At 52.0% G+C, this 26538-nt stretch overlaps 2 protein-coding genes and 1 long non-coding RNA gene across 3 annotated transcripts; 1 reads left to right on the forward strand and 2 right to left on the reverse strand.

Annotated features, from left to right (window-relative positions):
• Positions 1-5417: 5417 nt before the first annotated feature.
• On the reverse strand, positions 5418-6671 carry C4H6orf15 (chromosome 4 C6orf15 homolog). The gene is made up of 2 exons (XM_050788493.1): positions 6605-6671; positions 5418-6410 (listed from the first exon to the last, which is right to left on the reverse strand). Exons 1-2 carry the CDS (start codon positions 6669-6671, stop codon positions 5536-5538), a joined length of 942 nt encoding a protein of 313 aa, XP_050644450.1. The 3' UTR covers positions 5418-5535.
• A 2267-nt stretch (positions 6672-8938) lies between these two features.
• LOC126953193 (uncharacterized) lies at positions 8939-19955 on the forward strand. The gene is made up of 4 exons (XR_007725145.1): positions 8939-8999; positions 13467-13518; positions 17812-18043; positions 19727-19955. It is a non-coding gene; the product is annotated as an uncharacterized LOC126953193 (long non-coding RNA).
• CDSN (corneodesmosin) lies at positions 10096-14500 on the reverse strand. The gene is made up of 2 exons (XM_050788407.1): positions 14416-14500; positions 10096-11615 (listed from the first exon to the last, which is right to left on the reverse strand). The coding sequence occupies exons 1-2, from the start codon at positions 14498-14500 to the stop codon at positions 10096-10098; spliced, it is 1605 nt and encodes a 534-aa protein (XP_050644364.1).
• Positions 19956-26538: the final 6583 nt, after the last annotated feature.

A 26538-nucleotide genomic window follows, 5' to 3' on the forward strand; every position in this document is an offset into this window, starting at 1 on the left:
CTGACCTCAGGTGATCTATCCTCGGCCTCCTAAAGTGCTGGGATTACAGGTACGAGCCACTGTGTCCAGCTAAATGCAAGATTTTAATTAAATGCTTTAATGAGTTTAAGTCTAAAATCAATATTTAATGTTTGAAACAGTTTGGATTATTAAATCCATAAATGTATACGTATTAGTTGTGTACATAGTATATAAATAGAAGAACATTATTTAATGCTTAAATGCTGTTTGCTTAATAAATTCATAAGAGAAACAAAATTACATTAAGTAGAAATGCCTTAACATCCTTTAGATACTGAGAGGGTGTCCCAGGAAAACAGAGGGGCACCTGAGCTTGAAGGCTGGTGACAGATGTTTAAGGGGCCACTAACACACTAGATAGATTTTATCTTCCTAGACTCATCATCTTTGCACCTAGTAATCACGAACAGAGTTAGTTCTCCTGAATTCATCATATGACAATGTCACAGTGGACAGAGAGACTCAAGAGAAGTGGGTTTTGACTACGTGAGGCAAGAGGGATTATGGTCGTGAGTAGCCAGGGAGTGATTTAAGCACAGGATTCAGAGAAAGGAGGGACAGAGGAAGAGGTGCTAAAGAAACCACCCTCTGTCCGGGCATGGTGGCTCAGGCCTGTAATCCCAGGCCGAGGGATTTGGGAGGCTGAGGCAGGTGGATCACCAGGTCAGGAGATCCAGACCATCCTGGCCAACATGGTGAAACCCCGTCTCTACTAAAAATACAAAAATCAGCTGGGCATGGTGGCGCACGCCTGTAATCCCATCTACTCGGGAGGCTGAGGCAGGGGAATCTCTTGAACCAGGGAGTTGGAAGTTGCAGTAAGCTGAGATCACGTCACTGCACTCCAGCCTGGCAACAGAGCAAGACTCCATCTCGAAACAAAAAAAACAGAAAGAAAGAAAAAAAAAAACACCTGCTCCATCAGTCACAACTGCCATCCTGAGGCCAAGAAGAACTAAATGGTCTCAAAATTATTTCACAACTGGTTGCTACCACCTTTCCACAGTGGGGCTTGTCTAGCTGGAGATTATCTAGAATCAAACATTAATTCACTTAGGCTGGTCATGGTGGCTCACACCTGTAATCCCAGCACTTTGGAAGACCGAGGCAGGAGGATCACTTGAGGCCAGGAGTTCAAGACAACCTGGGCAGCAAACGAGATCCCTATCGAAACAACAACAACAAAAAAAGAGTAAGCACATCATAGAATTCTAAGAATTGAAGTAACCCTGTAACATTTAATTCATGGTAAATACATAAAGGAAGTTATTATTATTACCATCACCCAACAGTGTGTGTGTACATGAAAAATGTCTTTTTTTACTGACACATGGCTGAGTGAATGCAGTTTTTTTGCGGGATGAAATATTTAAATGAGAAGCCACTCAACTCTTCCTCTTGAACTTGGAGTCATTCTTTCGAGTGTAATTCCCAGTGCAAAGCATCACATCAACCTTGTCAATCGACTGTGATGTCAACGACAGCCACTGCACCAGACCAGCTCTCCTCTGTGGGATTAAGAACTATCGTGTGAACCACCTCACTGGGACAGTGCACTGCATTAGGATCTATCCCTTACGATGGCTCAGGGTTTTCAGTCTCTAAGGCACCTTATCGTTATCTTACCTAAACTTCCTAACAACCCTGTGAGGGAGGCTGGACGTCTGCTTTCATCCCATGTTACAGATGAGAAAACACAGGTCCACAGAGGTCAATGACTTGCCTAAGGTGACCTGGCACAGAAAGTTGTGTGGCAGAAGGGGAACCTCGGTTTCCTAACTTCTGGTTAAGTGCCCTAGGATAGGAGAAATGAACGACTCCTGCTACTCCAGCCACCACTTCCAACAATTAACCACTAATAAAAATGTAAAAATCATTATGCCAGCAGTAGTCCCTGTTGCAAACATTAGGACCTTTCTTGTATCGCAGATTACTGAAAACATTCCCTCTCTTTTTGTTGTAGTTGTTGTTGTTTGGTTTTTGGGTTTTTGTTGTTGTTGTTGTTGTTGTTCTGAGATGGAGTTTCCCTCTTGTCACCCAGGCTGGAGTGCAATGGCGCGATCTCAGCTCACTGCAACCTCTGCCTTCCGGGTTCAAGCAATTCTCCTACCTTAGCCTCCTGAGTAGCTGGGATTACAGGCGCCCACCACCACACCTGGCTAATTTTTTATTTTTAGTAGAGATGGAGTTGCAACATGTTGGCCAGGCTGGTCTTGAACTCCTAACCTCAGGTGGTCCACCCTCCTCAGCCTCCCAAAGTGCTGGGATTACAGGCGTGAGCCGCCTTTCTTTCTTTTTTTTTTTTTTTTAGAGTCTTGCCCTGTCACCCAGGCTGGAGTGCGGTGGAATGATCATGGCTCACTGCAGCCTCGACCTCCCAGGCTCAAGGTGATCCTCCCACCTCAGCTTCCCAAGAGTAGCTGGGACCACAGGCACAACACCATGCCAAGCTAATATTTTTTTTTTTCTCTTATGATTTTTTTTTTTTTTTGAGACAGAGTCTCACCCTGTTGCCCAGGCTGGAGTGCAGTGGCACAATCTTGGTTCACGGCAACCTCCATCTCCCAGGTTCAAGCAATTCTCATGCCTCAACCTCTCCTCTAGCTGGAATTACAGGCATGCAGCACCATGCCTGGCTAATTTTTGTATTTTTAGTAGAGATGGGGTTTCACCGCATTGACCAGGCTGGTCTCCGCCTGCCTTGGCCTCCCAAAGTACTGGGATTACAGGTGTGAGCCACCATACCTGGCCTACTCTTAATTTGTTTTTTTAAGTACACAAGCTAATTTTTAAATTACTATTTGTAGAGATGAGGTCTCCGTATATTGCCCAGGCTGCTCTAGAACTCCTGGGCTCAAGGAATCCTCCTGCCTCAGCCTCCCAAAGTGCTGAAATTACAGACGTGAGCCACCATGCCCAGTTCCACCACATTTTAAGCAACAACTAACCTTAAGCCAAAGACCACCCTGAGGGGACTGGCCACATCCCCCTGGGACCCTCCACTGTTGCAGCCCATCTTCCCTGAGCCACCAGCACCAAGCGTCAGATGGACTTCAGTGCCCTGGTTCAGTGCTGCCTGTGTGTGAGCCTCGGCTCCCCATCCTCTCTGCGCCTCAGTGTCTTCCCTGTGCAGTGGGCCCAGCAGTGCCCACCCAATGGGGTGGTTGTGAGGATTTGCTGGAAGGGTGTGTGTGGAAGCGCCTTGTCCGGGACCTGGCCTATATGTAAATATAATAAAAGTTTGTTATTATTTCCGTTAATTGCATATTGTACTTGAATACTCCCTGGACAGATAATGAGAAAAAATGAGGTTTGAGTCACCGCCTCTGTCACTTGTAACCCTGTGTGAATTGCTTAATCCCTCTAAATCTCAGTTCCTCTATCTGTAAAAATCTTTTTTTTTTTTTTTTTTTTTTGAGACAGCCTCACTCTGTCACCCAGGCTGGAGTGCAGTGGCACGATCTCGGCTCACTACAACCTCCAGCTCCTGGGTTCAAGCAATTCTCCTGCCTCAGCCTCCCAAATAGCTGGGATTACAGGCACCTGGCACCACGGCTGGCTAATTTTTGTATTTTTGGTAGAGATGAGGTTTTACCATGTTCCCTGTGTTGGACTAGGCTGGTCTCAAACTCCTCAGGTGATCTGCCTGCCTCGACCTCCCAAAGTGCTGGGATTACAGGCGTGAGCCACCATGCCTGGCCGCAAAAATCTTATAATACCTTCCTCATGGAGAGTAACGAAGGTTAAACGATGAAACACACAGAGCATTTTAATGCTGCGAAGGACTTCATGAGGTTGGTGAAAAATGTCAGTGAGGCTCTGGGAGGGCCACAGCAGGAGTGTAGATTAGACTCTGGGTGTAGCCGTGTGGCTCAGGAATTGAGTGGAAGTAGAGAGAGGATAAGAGAGGGGCAGGGACAGAGAGAGAGGATCAAGCATTCCTTCAGTGCCTGCTGAGTGCCTGCCCTGGTCCAGACCCTGTTCTTGGTGCTGGGGGGTGCAGCAGTGAGTTAAAGAGACAAAGCCCCTGTCCTCGTGGTGCTTATGCTCTAGTGAGTCTGGGGAACAGACCAGGGGACTGTTGACACCAAATTTAAATGTGTGAATAGGAATGACTATGGAGAAGAGGCAACCAGGAGGAGGGACAGAGAGAAGTGAGACTCCAGGCTTGAGAGAATGACCTTGGGCTGGTGGAAGAGGCACGTGCCGAAAACAGGCATGGAATCCCTCACCCTAGGGCAGGGAGAAACCAAGAAAGTCCGAGATGGGAAAAGAATCAGGTGAAGAGGTTGAGGTGATGAAGAAGGGCGTGTGCTTGGTGATGCGGAAGGTGGGCTCTGCGGAAGGTGTTCCAGGAAGGACTTCTCAGTGTAGGATGGAGACTTATGGCAGATGCTGGGACTGGGCATCTTCTCTGGAAACGCCCCTCTCCCACTCAGGCAGGCAGGCAGCTCCCTATCCCTTGAGTTCTGGTGTTTTTCCTACTCCTTTCTCCCCTCCCACAAGCTGCTCAATTCCCAGGGACCTGGCTGAATGGAGAGTACATACACCTGGACCACTGCAGGCGCGGCACAGGGGAGAGCGAATCCAGAACCAAATCACCTCCAACCGCACCTGCTAATTCTTCTGTGCTTTTGTAGCCTGACCCTTGGCTGCCCTCACTCCAACTCCTGTGTGAGGATGCTGAGCTCCTGGGAAAACCAAAGGGAGGGCGGGAGAGACAATACAGTGACCAAAGGCTGAGACTGCGTCATCGCTTGGGCATGAAAGCATCAAATGCCACCCCAGGTGGGACTGTTGGCTCCAAGGTTTTTTCTCCCTTTCCTTTCTCCCTTTTCTCTTTTCCTTTATCAAGGTCTGCTATTTACTCAGCAAATGTTCAAAGTCTGTGGTTCTCTGGGACACAATGTGCCAAGTGATGCATGTAAGGGAGGAGACCAGTGTATCCTCCACTTCCAAGAAGCTTGACTTTCCGGGGAAGAAAAGACAAGTGAAGTATAGACTTTGTGACGTTTGGCTTCCTGTGTCTGTGAAATGTGAGGAATCCTGTCCACCTGGCCCTGGAGCCGCCATCCCCCTGCTGCAGGTGCCGTCTTAATTAGTCCTGCTGTCCCTCCTCCCCCTTTCAGATTCCAGCACAATTCTGGAACAGCTCTCCCACCTGGCTGAGACTCTCCCACCTGGCCAGGGTGAGGCTCCACCCTCAAGCACTTGGGCGTTGATCCTTTGCAAAGGATGGGTATAGCAAGAGAGCGTCTGCAGGGGCCCCTAGAGGGCCGTGGAGATGGCTAGAAAACAGGAGTGAACAGACTCACTTCAGCTTATGCCCAGAAACAAAGACACCAAGAAGAAGCAAATTCCATAAGTGCTTTTATTTTATTGGAGATGAGCAAGGGAGGCATTGAAAAGTGGGGATAGGGCTGGAAACATGCTGACAGGGCCTGGATTGAGCCCACACAGCAAGGGGCGGGAGCAGGACTCTAACTCCCAATGTTGGGTTTCCCTCTTTGTGCTCTAGCCCCACTGCAACCCAGGGCTTGGAGGATTAGGGAAGCCAGCTGGGGTGTTCCAAGAAGAGCCAGGAGGGCGGAGAACTCCGGGAGGAAATGGGTTATTGATACCTGGGTATAGATGAATATTCCCCCAGCTGCCTCCTGGATACCGATTAATATTCCCCCAGCTGCCTCCCGGATACCGATTAATATTTCCCCAGCTGGTACCTGGGGGTTGATTATTGATACCCCAGATTCCCCCAGGGTGTGGCATGGGCCTCGTTCCCCAAGTCCCAGGGCCTCCACCTCCCCAGGACACACTGGGATTCAGGGTCCCCCAGGGGTGATCGGGCAGAACCCTGTAGATGAGAGACCAGGGAGGGCGCTGGGAAAGGATTTTTCCCCCGGGCCCCAGTGGATTAGAACGGGGCAGTCGTCTGGACTCCGAGTCCTGGTGGAGGTGTGAAGCCTCGGGTGAGAGGTCTGTGGCGTCAGGAGAAGACTCCCCAGGCAAAGGGCCACTGCCTGGAGCGAGGGCCGCAGCACTGGAGAGGTAAGAGAGTTCTTCAGGCAGCGCTTCCCCCAGGCGGTCCGCAGCCGCAGCAGCCATCATCAGCCAAGGATCCTCAGGGGGCCAGGAGTACATGGCAGGCAGCCTCCCAGACAGAGGCCACCTCTGCACTGCAGAGCCTCCTGCAGGTGGGAAGCCGTCTGATGGGGGCACGCTGAGCTTCAGAGGAGCCCTTGCCAAATCGTTAGACCTCAGGTCCAGAGCAGGCTGAGGATGTTCAGAGTTAGGGGGGCCAGTCAGGGAAGGTTGTCCAAGCTGAGGCAAGTTGGTCCCCAGGTTTTGGGAAACTTTCTCCTCCACAGCACCAATGCTCCGGGCAAAGAGGCCTGAGGAAAGGGAAGATAAAGCAGCCAATGGTTTCCCTTCCCCGATTCCGGTTCCCTTTGCTTCCCCTGTGCCTATTCTTCCTTTTCCCTCAGGGACCTAAATGTGTACCCTCCTGCCTTTACCCCTTTCCTTAATTCCTGTTTCCTGGGGGACCTCCAGTCTCTCCTGCCCAAGGGCATCACGGCCTCCGTACCTGGGAGACGAAGACAGACCAGAAGCAGGCCCAGGGGAGCACAGCTCCCTGCCACGCGGCCCCGCATCCTGCTCAGCACCCGAATCTCCCTCAGCCCCAAGACAGCCAGCCCTTTATCCTGGTAGTGGGGTGGGGGACGGCAGAAACAGGCTGGGCTAGTGGTTGTGGAGACAATAAACCTCCACATTCCACCCTCATTCCTAATGCGGTCTGTGGCAACAGGTGCCACTTGAATGAGTGTCCCAGAGGAAGCTGGGTGTCCCCCGCCCTGGCTCCTTTCCTTGACCTCCCTGCCCCTCCTTGGCCTAGGTGTCCTGGCTCACAGCTCATACATGGTTGCCAACCTCCCCAGCCCTGCTTCCCTACACACAAGGACCTCCACCCTGGGGTCCCACTCTGTTAATTGCCTCTCTTAGCAACGGAAACACTGGTTTCTCTTTGGGATCTGGATTGTTCCCTCCCAGCACCCCTTTCTCATGCATCCTCATATCTCCTTCACCTTGGCCCCAACCTGCAGGAGGTTCTGGGGTGTGGAAGTGGCCCCATCTGAGGAGCTGCTCCTAGATGGGACCCTGGATCTAGCTAGGGAAATGGGCCTGGATACCATCCTTATGAGAAGCTGGCTAATTCCTGCTGCTGCAGCGACAAATTACCATGAACCGAATGGCTTACAACAACATGGATTTATGACTTTACAGTTTTGGAGATCAGAGGTCCAAAACAGGTCTCAGTGGATTAAAATAAAGGTGTCAGCAGGGCTGTGATTCTTTCTGGGGGCTTTAGGGGAGAATCCCTTTCCCCCCCTTTTCACCTTCTAGAGGTTACTTGTGTTCTTTGGCTCATGGTCCCCTTCCTCCATCTCTAAAGCCAAAATCAGCCAGTTCTTACACTGTGTCACTCAGACCTCCTCTTCTGCCTCCCATGTCCACACTAAGGGACCTGGTGACTACACTGGACCCACCTGGATAATCCATGGTAATGTCTTTAAGGTCAGCTGACTAGCAACCTTAATCCCATCTGGAATCTTAATTTCCCTTTGCCATGTAACCTAATTCCCACATTCCAGGTATTAGGATGTGGACATCTTTGATGGTGTTGGGGTTGGAGACATCATTCTGCCTGCCACAGGTGGTCAGATGTGCCACATAGTGTAAGAAACACTGGGAGAAAGTGGCTATTTCCCAGTAACAGTAGAGCAGGCCTTTAAATGCTGCTGTCAAATGGCCAGGACTTGATCCTTGTTGAAGCTGGGTGGGGAATGTAGAGACTCATTGACTGTTTGTTGACTTTTAAATACGTTTTATTTTTATTATAAAAATACAATGCCTTTGTTCTCTCCATGGCTTCCCGGAGGCCCCAGGAGTAGGCTTCCCCGGCTGCCCAAGGTCTAAACATGAGCTGTTGGCTGATTCTACTGCTGTGTCCTCCTCCCCAGCCCCTGCTGGCTTAACCACTGGAGGAGCAAAGAGCTTCTCTCCAGAACTGGCAGTGGGAGGAGCCCAGAGGCCTTTTTGGATGACATGCATGAGTTTTACACAAGCTTTTAATTTGGAGCACAGCAGAAGACTCGAGGAATCACCGCATCCGAGGGCTTCCCTCCCTGCAATTCCCATCCATGAAGCATCTGAGGACCTCAATTCCTGCCATTGGCTGCAGATCAGGGGCCAGATGCTGGACCAAGGGTGATTCAGCCCCTTTCTGGTCAATGTAATACATTTCTGCTGATTCCAGACTTGGACTTTCAACAGTTCTAAATTCAGGACCAGACAGCACCATCCTGATAGGAAGGAATGGGTTAAGTGCTAGGGTAGGGGTGAATTCCTTTGCAGCCAGCAGAGGCTCCGAGAGGTGGCCTGGGGTGGGGGTGGGGCTCCTACAGGGACAAGCACGATCCCCTCTGCCCTCCTTGGGATGCGGGAACTCCGTCTGCCTCAGCCGCTCCCTGCCTGTCTCAGGACTTAAGTCACATGGACCCCACCGCCACTCCACTTTCTCTCTCTTCTCCAGTGGAGGTGACTCCTCTTCCCCACTGGGGCACGCTGCCCTCTCAGCCCTCAACTGAGATCCATGTCGCTCACACTGTCACTCTGGACCCCAGCAGAGCAGCGAGTGTGAAGACGGAGAGACCACTGGCAGCTCTGTTCTGCCGCGGGCCGGGCCTCTTGATCTAGGCCAGTGAGTCACCCTGCTTGGCTGCACTCCCTGCCCCACTCCCATCCTCTCAGTCCTTTACTCTCTCCACCCCCAGCTCCAGGAACAACGCCCACCTGGGCTCCTACTCAGCTGACAGGAATCTGGTTGGAGTTGTTGTGTCCCAGCCTTCCCAAGCTTCCAGGTGTCCCAGAAACCCAGGAAATCGAGACTCATGACTCCCAGAGAGGATGGCGTCTAGAAGGTGAGGCATGCTAATGGTGGAAGAAAAGGAGTTTGGGTGGGGAGGGGAGGGAGAGGAAACACTGAGGGCCCTAAATAAGGAGAAGGAGGACCCCATGGTGAATGAGGAATGGGAAGAGAATGGATTTCCTGGAGCAATGAGAGAGGACGGAAATGGTGGAAGGATCTGGGAGGCCAGGCAATCTCTGCTTTCAGTTCAACAAATATTTATTGTCTTCCTCCTCTGTGGGAGGAGCTGGAAGGTAGAAGAGAAATACAGGCCAGCTTTTGAAGGAAAATGAGAGAGACAGAGACCTATAGAGGCGTAGGAAGAGCACCAGCCAGGCTCTCAGAGGAGACCCAGGACTCCAAGAAGGCAAAAAGTCTGCACCTAGTCCCCACAGTTTACTGAGCATCTGTCCAGGATCCAGAGACAACAGGGAGCCTGCTCCAACCTCTGAGGGTGCCCCAGTGTCTCCCTCACCCAGGGAAGCATCTGAGTACTGAGGGAAGTGGCCGCAGGAAGGGGCTGAGATAAGGGCCTTGAGAGGCAATGGGTGTGTTGCGGACGGTGATCTAGGAGGGTGTGGTGAGCTCTGTAACGGAGGGTGGGCTGGAATTGGGAGTGAGAGCCCAGTGGCATATTGGGCCACTGAAAAGTGGCCACTGTTTCCAGATGATGGTTTGACTTTGCTTTATTTGGTAAAGGGGAAGAGGAAGGTATAACTTTTCCAGGCGTCAGAGGTGCTCTGGGAGCATTTCAGGGGTTTCCCAGTTGAGAGGCTGATGGGGGTGTTACTCAATGGACCATTTCAAAGACAGCAGAGGGAATTGTAAGGGGTGGTGATCTGGCTGAGGGACACTGCGGTGGAATGGGAATTTAAACAGTAGGAGAGAATCGAGAGGAGCTTTGAATCTACCATTTTGGGAAGAGGAAGGAGGAAGGGGTGATAAGAGAGAGTCTGCAACCTTGGGGTAGTGGAGAAAGCAGAGCCACTCTTTTGGGAAGGAGGAGGGAAACTGAGCTGACCCTGTGCCTGGGCACTGGACTTCTCCCATATGGGATATAGTGTATGTGCTTGTTTGTGCCCAAGGCATGCACACACACAAAAGTAGACTTATGGACTGTCCAGTAACTCTCCCTGGGGTAGGAAAACCTCAGGGTCAGCTAGCTGGGGCCCCAGAGGCTTCACTTGCGCTAGGATATCCCGGATGGAGCGGCAGGGGATCTTTCCAGCACTGCCGGAGCCACAGGGCTTGGCACCAGCGGAGGGATCGGGATGGGGAGAGCCATCGGGGTCCCCAGTCAGTGTCAAGGAGGAGACAGACATGCAAGGGTGACCAGAAGAGCTGGACTTGCTGCCACAAGGCTGAAGGATGATTTTGCCACTGGATTGGGAACTGGAGCTGCTGCTGAAGGAGCCGGTGCCTGGCGGGGAGCAGGGGCTCTGGGAAGTGCTGCCGCAGGGATGGTAGGGTGAACCGGAGCTGCTGGAAATGCTAGAACTGCTGTGGACTCGAGAACTGAAGGGAGAGCAGGGTCCCTTGGAGCCTGTGGAGCCGCCTCCACAGAGCTGGACCCCACCAGTCCCCACTGGCTGGAACGCAATGACTGAGGAAGCTCCCGACTGGCTGGGGATGATGGGGTTGCTGGAGAAGTATTTGCCCTCAGAGATGGGGGGCCCAGCTGCAAAGGAAGGGACCCCTGGAGAGCCTTTCACAGGGTTATCTTTGGTGAAGTAGCCCACAGGGTAGATTTTCCCTTTACTGTAGGTCATGCCTGGAACCAGGTAACTGTCAGAGGAGCCACCCACCACCTCGTAGCCACCATAGGATTTGTCTACAGAGGTGATTGGGGGACAGGGCTTGCCTGGAAGGCCACCGTTGCTACAGGGGAGACCTTGAACCACTCCAGGGCCACCAGAACCGTGCTGCTCCACCACCACCACCACAGGCCTCTGACCCCCTGACACAGAGTGGGAGCTGGGGATGTAGGGGCCCGAGTGTGAGATGATGGGCCCTCCACTGCAGGGAGAGTCGGGGATGTCCGAACTACAGGGACGCTGGTTGGAGCTGACCCTTTGGCCACTGGTCTGGGAAAAGGAAGAGCTTTGTCCAAGCTGGGAAGGGTTTAGTATTCCGCGGTAAGCGTTGTCACTGGTTGGCAGAGCAGAGCCACTCCCTACTTGGGAGCTGCTGCTGCTGAACTGAAAGGTGCTGCTGCTGCTGGAATGAGAGCTGCTGCTTCCTGTATTAGAGCCGCTGCTTCCTGAGTGAGAGCCGCTGCTGCCGGGCTGGGAGCCGCTGCTGCCGGGCTGGGAGCCGCTGCCGCCCAGCTGGGAGGAACTGGATGCACCTTGTAGACTAGAGCCAGATCCGGAGGAGTAGCTGACCTGGGAATACCCTGTTCCTGGCTTAAAAGATCCTGCAGAACCACCCTGGGCAACGCTGGATCCACTGGAGCCACCGCCAGAGCCACTGGCACTGGAAATGGAGCTGCCAGAACCGCTGGAGCCACTGTAGCTACTGAAGCCACTGGAGCCACCCTTCCCAGTGAGGCAGGGGTCATTAGGAGAGGTGATACGCGTGGGGTCCTTACAGGGGTCTGAGAAGGTGCCAATGCTCTTAGCCAAGGTCCCTGTGGAGGAAAGCAGTGGTTAGTAAGGGCCAGGGAGGCTTGGCTTCCTCCCTCACCTTTCAGCCCTATCTCAGTCATCGGCCTCTATCTCAGTCATCGGCCTCTCAGGTTTCTCCCAAGCGGAGCCCAGGGAGAGTTTAGGGATGGAGAAAGGAGGAAGAACTGGCTGTTGTCTCTAAAGGATATCGAGGTGGCAGAATAAAAGCAGTTTCGTTGTTTGGGAAGGGTGGGCAAACACCAACCAGAAAAATAGAAAATTAGGTGCCAAAGTGAGGGGCCTCAAAGGAATACATTGAAGATAAGGGGGGGCTGGGCACAGTGGCTCACGCTGGTAATCCCAGCACTTTGGGAGGCCGAGGTGGGAGGATTGCATGAGGCCCAGAGTTTAAGAGCAGCCTGGACAACATAGTGAGACCCCATCTGTATTTTGTTTTTTAATTTAAAAAATTTTTTAAAGGAAAAGGGAATGGAAAAATGGCAGGAACAAGTAGGTCTAAAAGAAAGGACCCTAAAGAGACAGAGAACTGGGGAAACTGTGGCTCTGAGAAGTCCAGGCATAAATTCTTAAGGAGAAAAATCCTGGGCCAGACAGTGGGACCAAAGGGAAGGAGAAGACAAAAGGCAAAACAATGGAGGGCTGAGAAGCGGAGAAAAACATAGAAGGAGACACCGGAAAAAGACAAAGCCGGGGGCAGAGGGGCTGAAATAAAGGAAGGGGCACTCGAGGACTAAGATTTGGTCACCAGCTTCTTCGTGAGAGCCCAGGCTGTGGTCAGGAATGGAAACCCTATTTCCCATCCCAGCACTGGCCATGCCAGTAAGGCTGGGTGGGGGCCAGGATGTGGGGTCACTATCTGTTGCTTCAGAACCTGCTGGTACCAGTGTGGCAGGACACCGCACCCTGAGCCAGCCCTGCTCTCGCCGGCCCAGCCCAGGACGAAACCCTGAGAGCCTCAAAGACTCCTGGCCATGATTAGCTTCCCTCTGTGAGCACACCTGCCTCCATCCAGCCCTTCATCTGACTTCTGCTGCCTTGACTTCCCTTTGGGATGTGGGAACACATCTTTCCTTATCTTTCCTTTCCTTTGCTCAAAACCCCAGGCCCAACTTACCCCGTGGTTCCTCCATGACTCTTTTACCTGCATTTCTTCTGCATTCCCTGGTCCCTCCAGGTCCCACGTGACACAAACAGAGCCACATAGCAAGTTACTGAACCTCTCTGAGCTTTAGTTTATACATTCAGAGGGGCCAAATTTGTCTTGCCTTCTCACAGCATTACTATGAAGAAGACTAAATGAGAGCATCCATCTGGAAGATTTTTTTTCTTTTTTTTTTTTTTTAGATGGAGTTTGGCTCTTGTTGCCTGGGCTGGAGTGCAATAACATGGTCTCAGCTCACTGTAACCTCTGCCTCCTGGGTGCAAGCAATTCTCCTGCCTCAGCCTCCCAAGTAGCTGGGACCACAGGCACCCGCCACCACACCCAGCTAATTTTTTGTATTTTTTGTAGAGATGGAGTTTCACCATATAGGCCAGGCTGGTCTCGAACTCCTGACCTCAGGTGATTCACCTGCCTTGGCCTCCTGAAGTGTTGGGATTACAGGCGCAAGCCATCGTGCCCGGCCAGAAGATGTTTTAGAAAGTGTAAAGCATTATATATTATGATTTATTACTGCCACTCATCCTGACCCCTCCACTAACAACCAGACTTCCATCCTCTGTGATGTCCCTGTTCTCTCCTCAGAAAGAAATTCTCTGCATGCACCTCCACACCAAACCCCTTCTGTGCCAATTCCCTTCAGTACTCTGCAAAATTCACCAAGCATTGCCTTTCTCTTTCTCTATTCCCTCAGACACCAACCACCTACCAGACCATGGGAAGGTCGCAGAAATTCCTTAAGTGCTGTAAGTACCCGGTGGTCAACAACACAGGTCCAGGGGTCACCTGGCCTGGGGTTGAAATCTTGGCTTTGCTGCTTTCTAATGCATGATCCTGAGCTAGTTTCCTAACCTCTTCATGCCTCAGTGTCCTCATCTGTAGAGTGGAAATAGCAAATCTCCTTTCATACCATCCTTGTAATGATCAAAAGTGCTAATGTAGGCCGGGTATGGTGGTTCATGCACCTCGGGAGACCGAGGCGAGTGGATCACTTGAGTCAGGAGTTCTAGACCAGCTTGACCAACATGGTGAAACCCTGTTTCTACTAAAAATACAAAAAAAATTATCCAGATGTGGTGATGGGCGCCTGTAGTCCCAGCTACTCGGGAGGCTGAGGCATGAGAGTTGCTTGAACGTGGGAGGTGGAAGTTGCAGTGAGCCGAGATTACGCTACTGCACTCCAGCCTGGGAGACACAGTGGGACTCCATCTCACAAAAAAAAAAAAAAAAAAAAAAGGTTCTAATATATAATCCAAATGTGCTTAAAACAGAGTCTAGCATATTAAAAGCTCTAAAAATGATATCACTATTAAATGTCCAATCATTATCGTGTAGTTCTCCCATAATAAAAATTACCACCACCACCATTTATATAAACCTCTAGAATTTCCAAAGCATGTGTCACATACATTATTTAATTTGAGACACACAGACTAGAGATAGGTGTCATTAACCCCACTTCAGAATTTCAGAAACTGAGGCTCAGGAAGTTTAAGAAACTTACCTGAGGTGACAAGGCAGTGAGGAGCAACCCCCAGACTCAAAAGGCAGATTCCAGAGCCCCTGCCCGTCCCCTTCACTGGGTCCTCTCCTGGACTCTCCCTCCCACCTTCCTCCAGTTCCCAGAGCCCCCAGCCTCCTACCTGGCAGAAGCAGACCAGCCAGCAGCAGTGCCATCATCCCGCGCCCGCCCACACGCCCCATCCAGGGTGCCCGAGACAAGCCCATCTCGGACTGCACAGCCTCCTGACTGACGGCAGCTCGAGGACACCCGGGTCCTTTATGCCAGAGCTGGACATTCCCTGGGCAGGAGTCACTGTGGGGAGGGGAGGAGAGGTGGAGGGGGTGGGTGCCCTGGGGGAAGTTGGTGTGGCCGGGAGGAGCGTGGTAATCAGCCCGGTGCATCTGCCTACTCAGCAGCAGCAGTGGCTGCAGTGTGGGGTACCCATGGCCACGGGGCCCTAACGATCCTGCCACCTGACAGGCCTGGCCCCGGCTCCTCATTGCCTAACCCGGAACCAGGCGCTCTGCCCCACGGCCACCCACTCTGGGGCGGCCACTCTTGCCACGGGACCCAGCTGCCTGGCTCCTTAACTCTCCTGCCTACCCTGGCTTGGCCTGTCTCCCCATCTGCCCTCCACTCGCAGACATGGGTGTTTCAGCTTTTTTTTCCACACTTGGGTGCCTGTTCCAGCCCCACCTGCCCAACCCCAGTGAGGTCCCATTCACAGCCCCCAATCTGCTCCTTCCTTGGGACCCCATCACTCCACCTCCACTTTCCTCCTTCAAATATGAGTTCTGCCCCCATCCCCCAGGCTCTCCCTCCCACCACTCCCCAAGTACTAGGCCAGCCATACACCTATTACATGTTCCATCACCTGGGGAACCTTCTCCTTCCCAGAAATGGGGCACCACATTCCCAAAACCAATCCCTGACCTGTTCCTTCTGGGGGCCTCTGGGGACGGCATGGTGATGGGGGTAGGGGGGGTGCTGGGAGCCAGGGCTCAGCCAGGGGAGGGACCTGGGCTGATGACCTCTGTCATAGCTGGGCCTTGGTTACTCACAGGCCACTCACAGCCCCTCCCCATGGCTGGAAACTCAGACCTCAAGGGTGAGCAAGAAGCTAAGAAGGCTAATTGGGAAGGTGGTGGCCCCATAGCCCATCTGCTGGCCCTGGGCTGGATGAGCGAGCAGGAAGCAGCAGCCAACTCTGGGCAGGTCAAGGAGGGCCAGGCAGGCTCCCGGGTCCTCAAAGGATGAAAGGAGGCCAGGAGAACCAGAGCCCTGCCGTCTGCTGAGAGGGTGGTGGCTTCTCCTCCATTGCACTGGCCTCCCTCCTGCTCTGGCCCCGGCCCTGCCCCAGCCAATTAATTGCTCCCTAGTATTGCCGGAGTATCAGTATCGGAGGGAGGTGCCTAGGAGTTCAGCAAGCTGCCCTCTCCCCCGCCAGGCCTCGGACACCCCTGCTCCCCTCACCCAAACTCACTTCCAAAACCTCATCTCCTCACAACGGCAGGTCCATCCCTGGAGCCCTTGGGCTGGTCTCTCCCATTCCCTCTACCTCCTGACCGGCCTTTAAGTCCAGACCGGCAGGATGGAAATGTTTCTGTCTGTGCTGTCTGACACAGTAGCCACTAGCCACATGGGGCTAGTCTAACCACCAAAGATTTGGAGCTTTAATTTTAATTAATTGTAATGATGTGGTTGGCCACGTGCAGCTAGTGGCTACCATCTAGTCTTGCTCTTGACTTGCTGGTGACACTCAGAATGGGAGTGGGAGGAAAGAGGGGCTGAGGGAGCCGAGGAGAGAGGAAGGGATAGGACAGGGTCCCCTGAAGGGGGAAAAACAAAAAACACTGGCTTCAGAATGAAGATGACATGGGTTCAGGTCCCAGCTAACCTCTTGGCTTTGGGCGACTCTTCAAACCTTTCTGAACTTCCATTTCCTCATCTGTAAAATGGGGATATTTTAAACAACACTTAGCTTGCAAGGTTTTTATGAACGGCAAATGGGAAATTATCAGAAAGGTTAAATGGGACAAGGGGTGCAGTCCCCCTGTAGGAAGCCCAGCAAATGGAGCCCTGCAGGCACTCCTGTCTTCATCCTTCCACTGGGGGAAACAAATAGGCCAGGTTCACCCCTACAGCCCCAGGCTCCCTTTCCTGAGTCTCCAGCCCAGCCAATGCTAGCAGAGTCTCTTCTGCTCCCTTCCTGCCTTGTGTAGAGCTGCAGGCACAAATGTGAGACACAGATACCATTTAAAGTGATGCTGCTCGGCGGGCGCGGTGGTGCTTGTAATCCCAGCACTATGGGAGGCCGAGGCGGGCGGATCACTTGAGGCCAGGAGTTGAAGATCAGCCTGGCCAACATGACGAAACCCTGTCTCTACCAAAAATACAAAAAAAAAAATTAGCCAGGCTTGGTGGTAGGCACCTGTAATCCCGGCTACTCAGGAGGCTGAGGCAGGAAAATCACTTGAACCCGGGAGGTGGAGGTTGCAGTGAGCCAAGATCGCACCATTGCACTCCAGCCTGGGTGACAAAAGGGAAACTCCGTCTCAAAAAATAAAAAATAAATAAATTAGGTGATGCTGCTCTTTCCAAACATCATTTCCTCCTGTGGGCCTCCCCAGACTCTCAGGCTTGGCTCCCTGGAGGACCTGGGCAAGCAGGCAGGGGGCTCTGGGGCAGCAAGGGGAGTGACAGAGGTCAGGTAGTAATGGACTAGAAGGTGCTGGGCCATTCCCCAGGTTGGGAGGGGAGAAGGCAGTGGAACACCGGAACAGCAGAACCTGTGGCTTCTTCTTTTCCAACACAAACTTCCCCTGACCAGCCAGAGGTAGCAAAGTTTTTCTTGTTTTCTTTCTCACATTCCTCCCAGCTGCCGTCAGAACTTGGCCAAGACAGCCAGGCTGGAGGAGGCACAGTCTCTCCCGGCCTCCTGCCAGGTTCCAGCCGCCCACGTGGGTTGGTGGTGCAGCCACATCCCTCCTCCTAGCTACTCTCTCCTGTCCACTCCTATCCACTCCATCCTGCCACCCTGGGCTGCCCAGTTCCTCTACTGTCCTGCCCACCTCTGGGCCCTCAAACTCCAATCTGCTGCTCTTTTGATTTTTTACTGAAACCCTGTCTTCAGTGCTGGATTTTACTCTGCTGCTCACCATTAATCTTCCTCTCAGCGCAGGCGGTGAAGACCTAAAGCTAAGGGGGCTTAGGAGGGTAGAGAAGGGCATCAGCTGAGTGCCCGCACAGGCCAGGGTCACCTTCAGTGAAGCTGCCAGTTTGGTGATGTCCACAGTAGTGCAGGCAGTTCTGCTGTGTTCTACAGCGACAGAGTCTGCCCCTGCCCGTGCCCGTGCATTGGACCAGGTGAGAAAGTGTGGGTGGCGTAGACACCCCGCACCTGAGAAAATCAAACTCAAAGCACGTGCCTTCCATAGGCAAAAGGTGGGGCTCCCAGTCATGTATTGTGAAGCAGGCAGGTCACTCTCCCCTCCATCCCTCCAGCAGCCCTGTGCTACTGTGTTTTCTGTGCCAGGCTTGGCCCCCAGTGCACGCTCCTCTGCTGTGCTTTGGAAGTTGCACTGAGAAGGAAGAGGAATTGTTCCTTGCCCTGAGGAGCTGCCATCCAACTGGGGACACACAGCCTAGAGTGGAGAAGCGGAGAGGCACTTGGCTTCAGGGAGGTGGCAGGACTTTCCCTAGGCCTTGAGGAATGATGAGAGAAGCACGGAGCAGGCAGCCAGACACAGGGCCTTGCGGTGCTTCAGGTGTGTTTAGAACCAGCGGATGGCGTGGGTTGGTGTGGGACATGCATGTGGAGGAACAGTGGTGTGGGAGAAGGGACAGGCTGCTTGGATCGGGATTGTAGATGACCTACAACACCGGGTTAAAAGGATTTGGATTCTACAGGAATTGCAGTAAATGTGAGAGGGTGCAGGGAACCAAAGGGCTTTGAATGATCACAAAGCGGGCTGAAGCATGGCGTGGTGTAGTCCCAGCTACCCAGGAGGTGGAGGTGGGAGGAATCCGAGGCCAGCTGGGGCAACATGAGGGACTCCATAAAGAGGAGGCTTGGGGCACGAGATCCACCGTGTACTGACTGCCTGCTGCAGGCGGACACGGTGCCTGGGGATTTAACATGTGTTGTCTTGTTCAATCTTCACAACAGCCCTACAGGGTAAGTGCTTTTTCCCCCTGTTTCACAGATGAGAAAACTAAGTTCAAATTGTTTGTCCAAACCAGCTGCTAACAAGCAAAAATGTTTGAAAAAGATTCAAACCCAGGCCTGTTGGACTTCCAGGCCCACATAGATCCTGTTACTCTGCAGCTGACACCATGCTATAAACGGGTGGCAGAGGTTCATGGACAGGCTTCAGAGGTTCCCTAAACCCTGTAAGGATGTGTGCAAAATTCCTTATGTAAATGAATCTTTCTAGAGAGAAGATTTCCACTCTCAAAGCTGGCCAGCTATGGTGACTCACGCCTGTAATCCCAGTGCTCTGGGAGGCTGAGGCAGGTGGATCACTTGAGCTCAGGAGTTTGAGACCAGCCTGGCCAACATGGCAAAACCATCTCTACTAAAAATACAATAATTAGTCAGGTGTGGTGGCAAGCACCTGTAATCCCAGCTACTCGGGAGGCTGAGGCACGAGAATCGCTTGAACCGGGGAGGCAGAGGCTGCAGTGAGCTGATTTCATGCCACCGCGCTCCAGCCTGGGTGACAGAGCGAGACTCTGTCTCAAAAAAAAAAAAAAAAAGAATTCCTAAGTGAGGGTTACTGGCTCAAGAGGTCCCTCCTTCACAGCTTTCCTCCTCTGGGGCCTGAGAGTCAGGATAGAAGTTCTAGAACAAGTGTTTCCCATAGGGGTCCTTGGTAGACCAGGGTTTAGGCTTGCAAGAAGGAAAACGGAGTGAGAACAAGGAAGAGAAAAAGCCCTGAAGAGCAGCTTATTTTGTGCTGGGGAGACAAGGAAGGGGGCCACCCGGAGCTGCTCTGGGGCTCCAGGGCCTGTGGGCTCCTCCCCTCCTTTGTTCTCTCTGCTTAGCTCCAGCGAGAGGCCATTTCCTCTCCTCCTCTCTCTTTCTCCATGACACCCACGCTTCCCTGTGGACTCACCTCTGCAACCACAACACCACCCTCCTCTCCCTGGGCGGAAGCCGACGCTCCTGGCCCACTCCCAGTAGGGGATGTCCTCTGAGTTGTTTTTCCTGTGTGGGGAGGCGGGGACTGAGTCATCCACACTCTTCACCTGGATCCTCTGGTGACCGAGAACATGGAAGGAGAGGGCACATCCCCAGTCGGGCGTTCCGAACATCTCTGTGGGGACAGACCCTCCTTAGCCCAGGTGCTCCCATGGGACTGGCTACACTTCTTGACTCAGTTTTAGTTTCTACTTTTCTGCCTTCCTCTTGGGAATGCCCCCTCACTTCTGTGGCTTCTTTCCTGTAGTAGACGATCAAGGGTGGAATCCACGGTCCATGGCCCTGACTTCTTGCCTTCCTTTCAAATAGACTCTGCGGCCAGCCATCTATACAGCGCCCCAATGCTTTGAAATGCAACAGAAACCATCACCCCCGGACCGTGGGCTCCATGCCAGTGGGCAAAGCACAGGCGTGTTCACTGAGTTCCCAGCACATAGCTGTGGCAGGCACTTGGTGATATTTAGAAATAAAGGAATAGATGAATGTGTCCAGGCTGTGATTCCCTTTTCTACCTTACTCAGGGACATGGTGCCCCCCTGTCTGGCTTCCTGCCCTGTGCCCCCGACTCCAGCACAGCTCCTGTGTACAAAGCCCCGGTAGGTGCTGGAGGGATTCACTGATGGCCTTGGCGGAGGTGGCAGTGGGCACGTGCACTTGGCTCTGACACAGCCACTCATGCGACACCCTGTGCAATCTCGGCCTGGGCCCGTGTGTCCTGCCCTCATTCCTCACAGGTGACTGTCTCCCCTGAGCCACTCTTCTCTCTATTGGGTTAGCTCCTTTTTTTCCCCCAGGGATGTAACACATTTTTATGAACAAACAGCAGAGTTCACATGGCTGTGATGAGGACACACTGGGGTTTCCCCTGGACAGGACTGTGCTGTATACTTTTAAAAAATCCCTAGGGGGTTCTGTTCGGTGCCCCCACTGCAGCATAACGAGTTGCCCCTAGCTGAGAAGCCCTTTCCTGGGGTCTGTCCACACCATCCTCTCCCTGAGATTATTCCAGGTATGGGCGGTGCTCGGCTCTACCCTTCCTTCCTTCTTCCCTGCGTGGCTCCTGGTCCATGGCTCTCTCCTCTATGGAATGGCCTCCTGGAGCTTGGCTGGGTCAGGCCCCACTTTCCACTCTTCCCATGCCTGTCCTCACCCTCCCAGCAGCCCTGCCAGCCTCCGAGGGGCCCAGGGCACTGCAGCCGGCACATGGGAGTAAGGACTGGGGCCAGAGCCAGGTGCACCTTCGGGCAATGAATCCTGAAAAAGGAAGAATTCGGCAAGTGGAGTTCTGCCCACCAAGCTATCTTCCCCCGAGTCTTTTCCCCTCACCCCCACTTCCCAAAAGCAGCAGGGAGTCAGCTGCAGGGCAGTCGGTCCCTGGGCCGAAGCCTTCATGGCTGTTTCAGTCACAGCCTGAGGCCACCCCTCTTGTCTTGCGAGGAGGGAGACCACAGAGGCTGTGTCTAGCTCTCACAGTAACAAGACTGTTCCCCTCTCTGTTCTACGGAGTGAGTGCGAGGGAAGAGAGCGCTCCTTGTCTGCTCATCATGTGCACCTATTAAATAGTCATTCTTTCCACTAGGGCTATTAGTGGTTTTTATTGTTACTGGTCACCCAGAATTAGAGTCCCACCTCCCTCAGGAGGGTGAAAGAGAGGGCCGAGGTGCAGTCTGAACGTGCTCTCAGGAGAGGAGAGGCCGGAAAGACTTGTACCAGCAGCGACTTCTAGGGTGAGCTGGCCCTTAGAGCGCCTGGGAATGGGACTGTCGCGGCCCATCTTCCCTCCTGTGTTCTGGGCTGTCTGAGTGCCTCTGGGTAAGAGCTCCTCACGGGAGGGAGCTTCTCCTACTGCCCAGTGTCTCCCTGGCACCTGGGCATCACCCAGCACACAGAGGTGACCAGCAAACACAGACTCCTGTTGGAGAGGCATCTCGTGTCCCACTCTGTTCTCTTGGGCCCTGAGACTAGAACATCTTCACCAGAGACCAGCACCGACTCCTTGGCAGTCTGTAACATTCAGCTCGGTGCCGACGTCTGCCCGTGCAGGACTGATCTCCATTCTCTCAATGACCCTAGGAGACAGGAATTATTAGTAGTAGCAGTATTAGTATTTTGAGATGGAGTTTCGCTCGTAGCCCAGCCTGACCAACATGACGAAACCCCATCTGTGCTAAAAATATAAAAATTAGCCGGGCATGGTGGTGAATGCCTGTAATTCTAGCTACCCGGGAGGCTGAGGCAGGAGAATCACTTGAACCCGGGAGGTGAAGGTTGCAGTGAGCCGAGATCACACCACTGCACTCTAGCCTGGGCAACAAGAGCGAAACTCCGTCTCAAAAAAAAACAAAAAACAAAAAACATACACATGTTTGGACCATCCCTATTTCCTTGCTATGCCTAAGCTGCATCACACCATTCATCACTAGGTGACATCCTACTACAGATACCTTGTAAGCATCTGTGTATCTCTCTCCTTCCCCACTGGAAAGCAGCTCCCTGAGGGCATGGCCCTGATCCTTTGACTGGCTGTGGTATCCTCTCCTGTAGACCACCGGCTCATGAAATAATCACAGAGAGAATGTGTAAATGATGATCATGAGGTCCACTTGGACAAGCAGCCTGTGCCTGAATTTTCCTGAGGGCTCCAGACCCTGTCTAGCCTCATCTCACATGCCTGGCTCACCTTAGAATGGTTGCCTTGGCAGCTAAGGGGACACCTGTGTGCCTTGATGATGGCCCCAGGGAGGGGATGACATTAGTGAGGGAAAGAGCTCTGGAGGAAAACACCTGAGAGGAGTCTCTAGGCTGCCCTCTGGTGGCAGTTCTTGGAACAAGACCTGAGAGCCGCTACCTTGGCTCTCAGCATTGCCTGCGAGTTTACAGGTTATTAAAGAAATCCCCCTAAAGTCCCATCCCAAGGTCACACAGAGAACGAACGGCAAAGTAGGGACAAGAACCCAAGTCATAGTCTGTTGATCTTACTACCATGCTATCCTGCCTGCCCCCATCACAGGAGTTGAATTGCGCTGCAAAAGGAAAGGTGGGGATGGGGTGGGGACTGGGGATTTCCCGGAGGGAGTTGATTAATGCCTCTGAGGATATTAGGGGGAAAAACCCACAGGAGGTGCATTTGGTTTAATTCAGCAAGTTTTTTGAGTCAGTGCCAGGCACCTGGTGGGCACTTAATTAAAGATTAGCAGGGGAAAAAAAAATGTACAGTAAGAAAGCTTAAGTTTATACCAAAGCGAGTCTCAGGTCAAATGATTTTGAAACATGAAATTGGCAGAGAAGTTAGGAGTCCCTCCTGGGCTCCTACGTCAGGGTGTGCCCCTCTCTAATTTAACTTTTCATCAAATTTTATTGCCATAATGTGTATGTTTGTCCTTCCTAAACACAGAGCCCCTTGAGGGCAGGGAGGACTCAAACTGCTTCCTGGGACTGTCACCATCACCTAGCACCCCACACAGCAGATGCTCAATAAATGTTGATTGTGTGGGCAAATGGATGAACAAATGAATGGTTTGGAGTTTCCCTGGCCAGAGAGCTTCAAAGCAGAGCAGACAACCATCTCTTCTGTCTAGTCCAAAGACATCATTCGCTGCCCAAAGGCTGAGGGCTGTGCCTGGTGCTTTCTCAATGTAACTCAGATTGTATAATTAGATTTTACTATGATACTAGTTCTAGGTTCTTTCTTTTTCTCTTGGCCAAGCATTTAATAACTATCTGTCATGTCCAAGGTTCTGGGCTATTGTTCTGTAAATCTGTGATCCTATTCTGTTATTTAATTCCATGACTGTGTTGACATAGATGTGACGGTGTCCCTGCTGCATTTACTCCTAGGTGAGCTTAGCCAAGGCAGGTAGAGAGGAACCAGCATTGTCTAATCTGAATGGAGAAGCCAGCACAATGGGTTTCCCTGTGCAAATACCTCCATACCATCCAGGCCCACTCAGTCTCCTCCCCAGCTAATGAAGACAACCTGTCTGAGTGCCAAGATCCACTGCCTATTAATAGGTACTAAAATCTCCAGTTGCCTCATGCCTCCCCCTTCTCTTTCCCACTCACCTACCTGCCACGTCAGCCTGGGAAGAATTGGTTTGCAGCCAGGCAGTCCTGCATCCAGTCTTGACTTTGGCACTTGTGATATGACTTGCATAGCTGAGTTACCTCTCTCAGTGTTGGTTCCTCATCTGTGAAATGGGGCTAATCATTTGTTTTATTGAGTGCCTTCTAGGCCAGGTGCTAGGAGAGAAGTAAGGGATACAAAGAAAGGCAAGGCACCATTGCTGTCTTCAAGAAGCTCATAGTTTCCAAGGAAATAAAGGCATGGAAACCCACACAGTGCTGTGGAATTAAAGAAGGCAGCATGCTGTAAAGAGCCCCAGCTTTTTCCCTAGGCAACATCAGGGGCTCAGTTCCTTTCCCTCACTTTCTCTCTTCTTTAAGAATTTCTCTTAAATGGATGTGGTGGCACATGCCTGTGGTCCCAGCTACTCAGAATGCTGAGGCGGGAGGATCCCTTGAGTCCAGGAGGTCAAGGTTGCAGTGAGCCGTAATTGCACCACTGCACTCCAGCCTGGGCAACAGAGCAAGACCCTGTCTCAAAAAATTTAAAAATTAATTAATTAATTTTTTCCTCCTAACTAACTCCACCTTATTGGCTTGAGGGTCAGTTTGAGGGGTCCAGACTTCCTTCTTCCTTTCTAGCCATAGCTCCCTGACACAGTATACCCAGAGATATATGTGTTTCTCCCCACCCTGGGCACAATTTTTTTTTTTCCTGAGACAGGGTCTCGCTCTGTCATCCAAGCTGGAGTGCAGTGGTACAATCATGGCTTACTCTAGCTTCGACCTCTCATGGTCAGGTGATCTTCCTGGCCAACATGGCGAAACCCTGTCTCTACTAAAAAAACTACAAAAATTAGCTGGGACTCCATGCATGCACTACCATGACCTGGCTAATTGTTAAACATTTCTTTTTGTAGAGGTGAAGTCACACTATGTTGCCCACACTGGTATCAAACTCCTGAGCTCAAGTGATCCCCCTGCCTTGGCCTCCCAAAATGCTAGGATTACAGGTGTGAGCCACTGTGCCTGGCCCTTTTTTAATTTTTATTTTTTTTTTAGAGATGGGGTCTTGCTGTGTTTCCCAGGCTGGTTTTGACCTCCTGAGCTCAAGCAATCTTCCACCTCAGCCTCTGGAATAGCTGGGATTACAGGTGCACCCTACCATGTTCAGCTAACTAATTTTGTTTGTTCAGAGACAGGATCTCACTATGTTGTCCGGGCCCAGGCACAGTTCTAATAGAGGAGAGAGACTTTCAGATATGAGCTCCCACACCTAGCACCGAGATCTTCCCTAATTTTCCCCCGACTTTTCTCTCCAACATGTCTCTCTCTTCTCCGGGTTACTTTACTCCAATCATTCTGATCTACTCTTTGTTAACTGGGCCCTTCATTAAATAATTTAGCCTTTCACAAAACACACATTAAGTGTGCATGACGGCCCAGGCACTGTATTCTGTGTCAGGGTTACACAGATTAATAAAGAGCTGGGATGGGCCGGGCGTGGTGGCTCACACCTGTAATCCCAGCACTTTGAGAGGCCAAAGCTGGTGGATCATGAGGTCAGGAGTTCAAGACCAGTCTGGCCAACATGGCGAAACCCTGTCTCTACTAAAAAACTACAAAAATTAGCTGGGCATCATGGTGGGCACCTGTAATCCCAGCCACTTGGGAGACTGAGGCAGGAGAATTGCTTGAACCCAGGAGATGGAGGTTGCAGTGAGCCAAGATGGTGCCATTACACTCCAGCCTGGGTGACAAGAGCAAGACTCCGTCTCAAAAAAAAAAAAAAAAGAGCTGGGATGATGTAGTGGTTAATATCAGTGTTGTTAGCATAGCACAGACCTGAATTCAAATCCTGATTCTGCCATTTGTCCCCTGTGTGACCTTGCATGGGTCACTGTACCTCTCTAGGCCTGTTTCTGTCTTCTGTGAAGTGACCAGCCTGGCCAACATGATGAAACCCCTGTCTCTACTGAAAATACAAAAATTAGCCGGGCGTAGTGGTACATGCTTATAATCCCAGCTACTCAGGAGGCTGAGGCAGGAGAATCGCTTGAACCCAGGAGGTGGAGATTGCAGTGAGCTGAGATCACACCACTGCATTCCAGTCTGGGCAACGAGAAGGAGACTCTGTCTCAAAAATTGAATAAATAAATAAATACATAAATAGAAGTAATGAGGGGACCGGGCATGATGGCTCACACCTGTAATCCCAGCGCTTTGGGAGGCCAAGGCAGGAGGATTGCTTGAGTGCAGGAGTTCCAGACCAGCCTGGGCAACATAGCAAGACATCATTTTTTTTTTTTTTTTTTTTTTTTTTTTTTGAGACGGAGTCTCGCTCTGTGGCCCAGGCTGGAGTGCAGTGGCCCAATCTCAGCTCACTGCAAGCTCCGCCTCCCGGGTTTACGCCATTCACCTGCCTCAGTCTCCCGAGTAGCTGGGACTACAGGCGCCCGCCACCTCGTCCGGCTAGTTTTTTTTTGTATTTTTTGGTAGAGACGGGGTTTCACTGTGTTAGCCAGGATGGTCTCGATCTCCTGACCTCATGATCCGCCCGTCTCGGCCTCCCAAAGTGCTGGGATTACAGGCTTGAGCCACCGCGCCTGGCCGCAAGACATCATTTCTACAAGAAATTAAAAAATTAGCCCAGTGAGTGGAGTGCCTCTGGAGTACCAGCTACTCAGAAGACTGAGAAGGCTGAGAAGGCTGAGGCAGGAGGACCACTTGAGCCCAGGAGGTCGACACTGCAATGTATTATGATCGTGCCACTGCACTTTAGCCTGCGTGACAGAGTGAGACCCTGTCCTAAAAAAAAAGTAATGAGGGTGGGGAGGAGTGGAAAGGGAGTGGGAAAGTGGACCCAAGCACATGAGTGGAACCAAGCTAAGACACATGGAGGGCTGGGGTATTGACACCTTCGTATTTGTGCACCATTGGTTAAGGCCTGGGAGTGGCCTGGGGGAGTGGGAGGGTGGTGGCATGTGAGGATGTGGG

The sequence above is a fragment of the Macaca thibetana genome, chromosome 4, assembly GCF_024542745.1.
Source record: "Macaca thibetana thibetana isolate TM-01 chromosome 4, ASM2454274v1, whole genome shotgun sequence".
In the NCBI taxonomy this organism is placed as follows: domain Eukaryota; kingdom Metazoa; phylum Chordata; class Mammalia; order Primates; family Cercopithecidae; genus Macaca; species Macaca thibetana.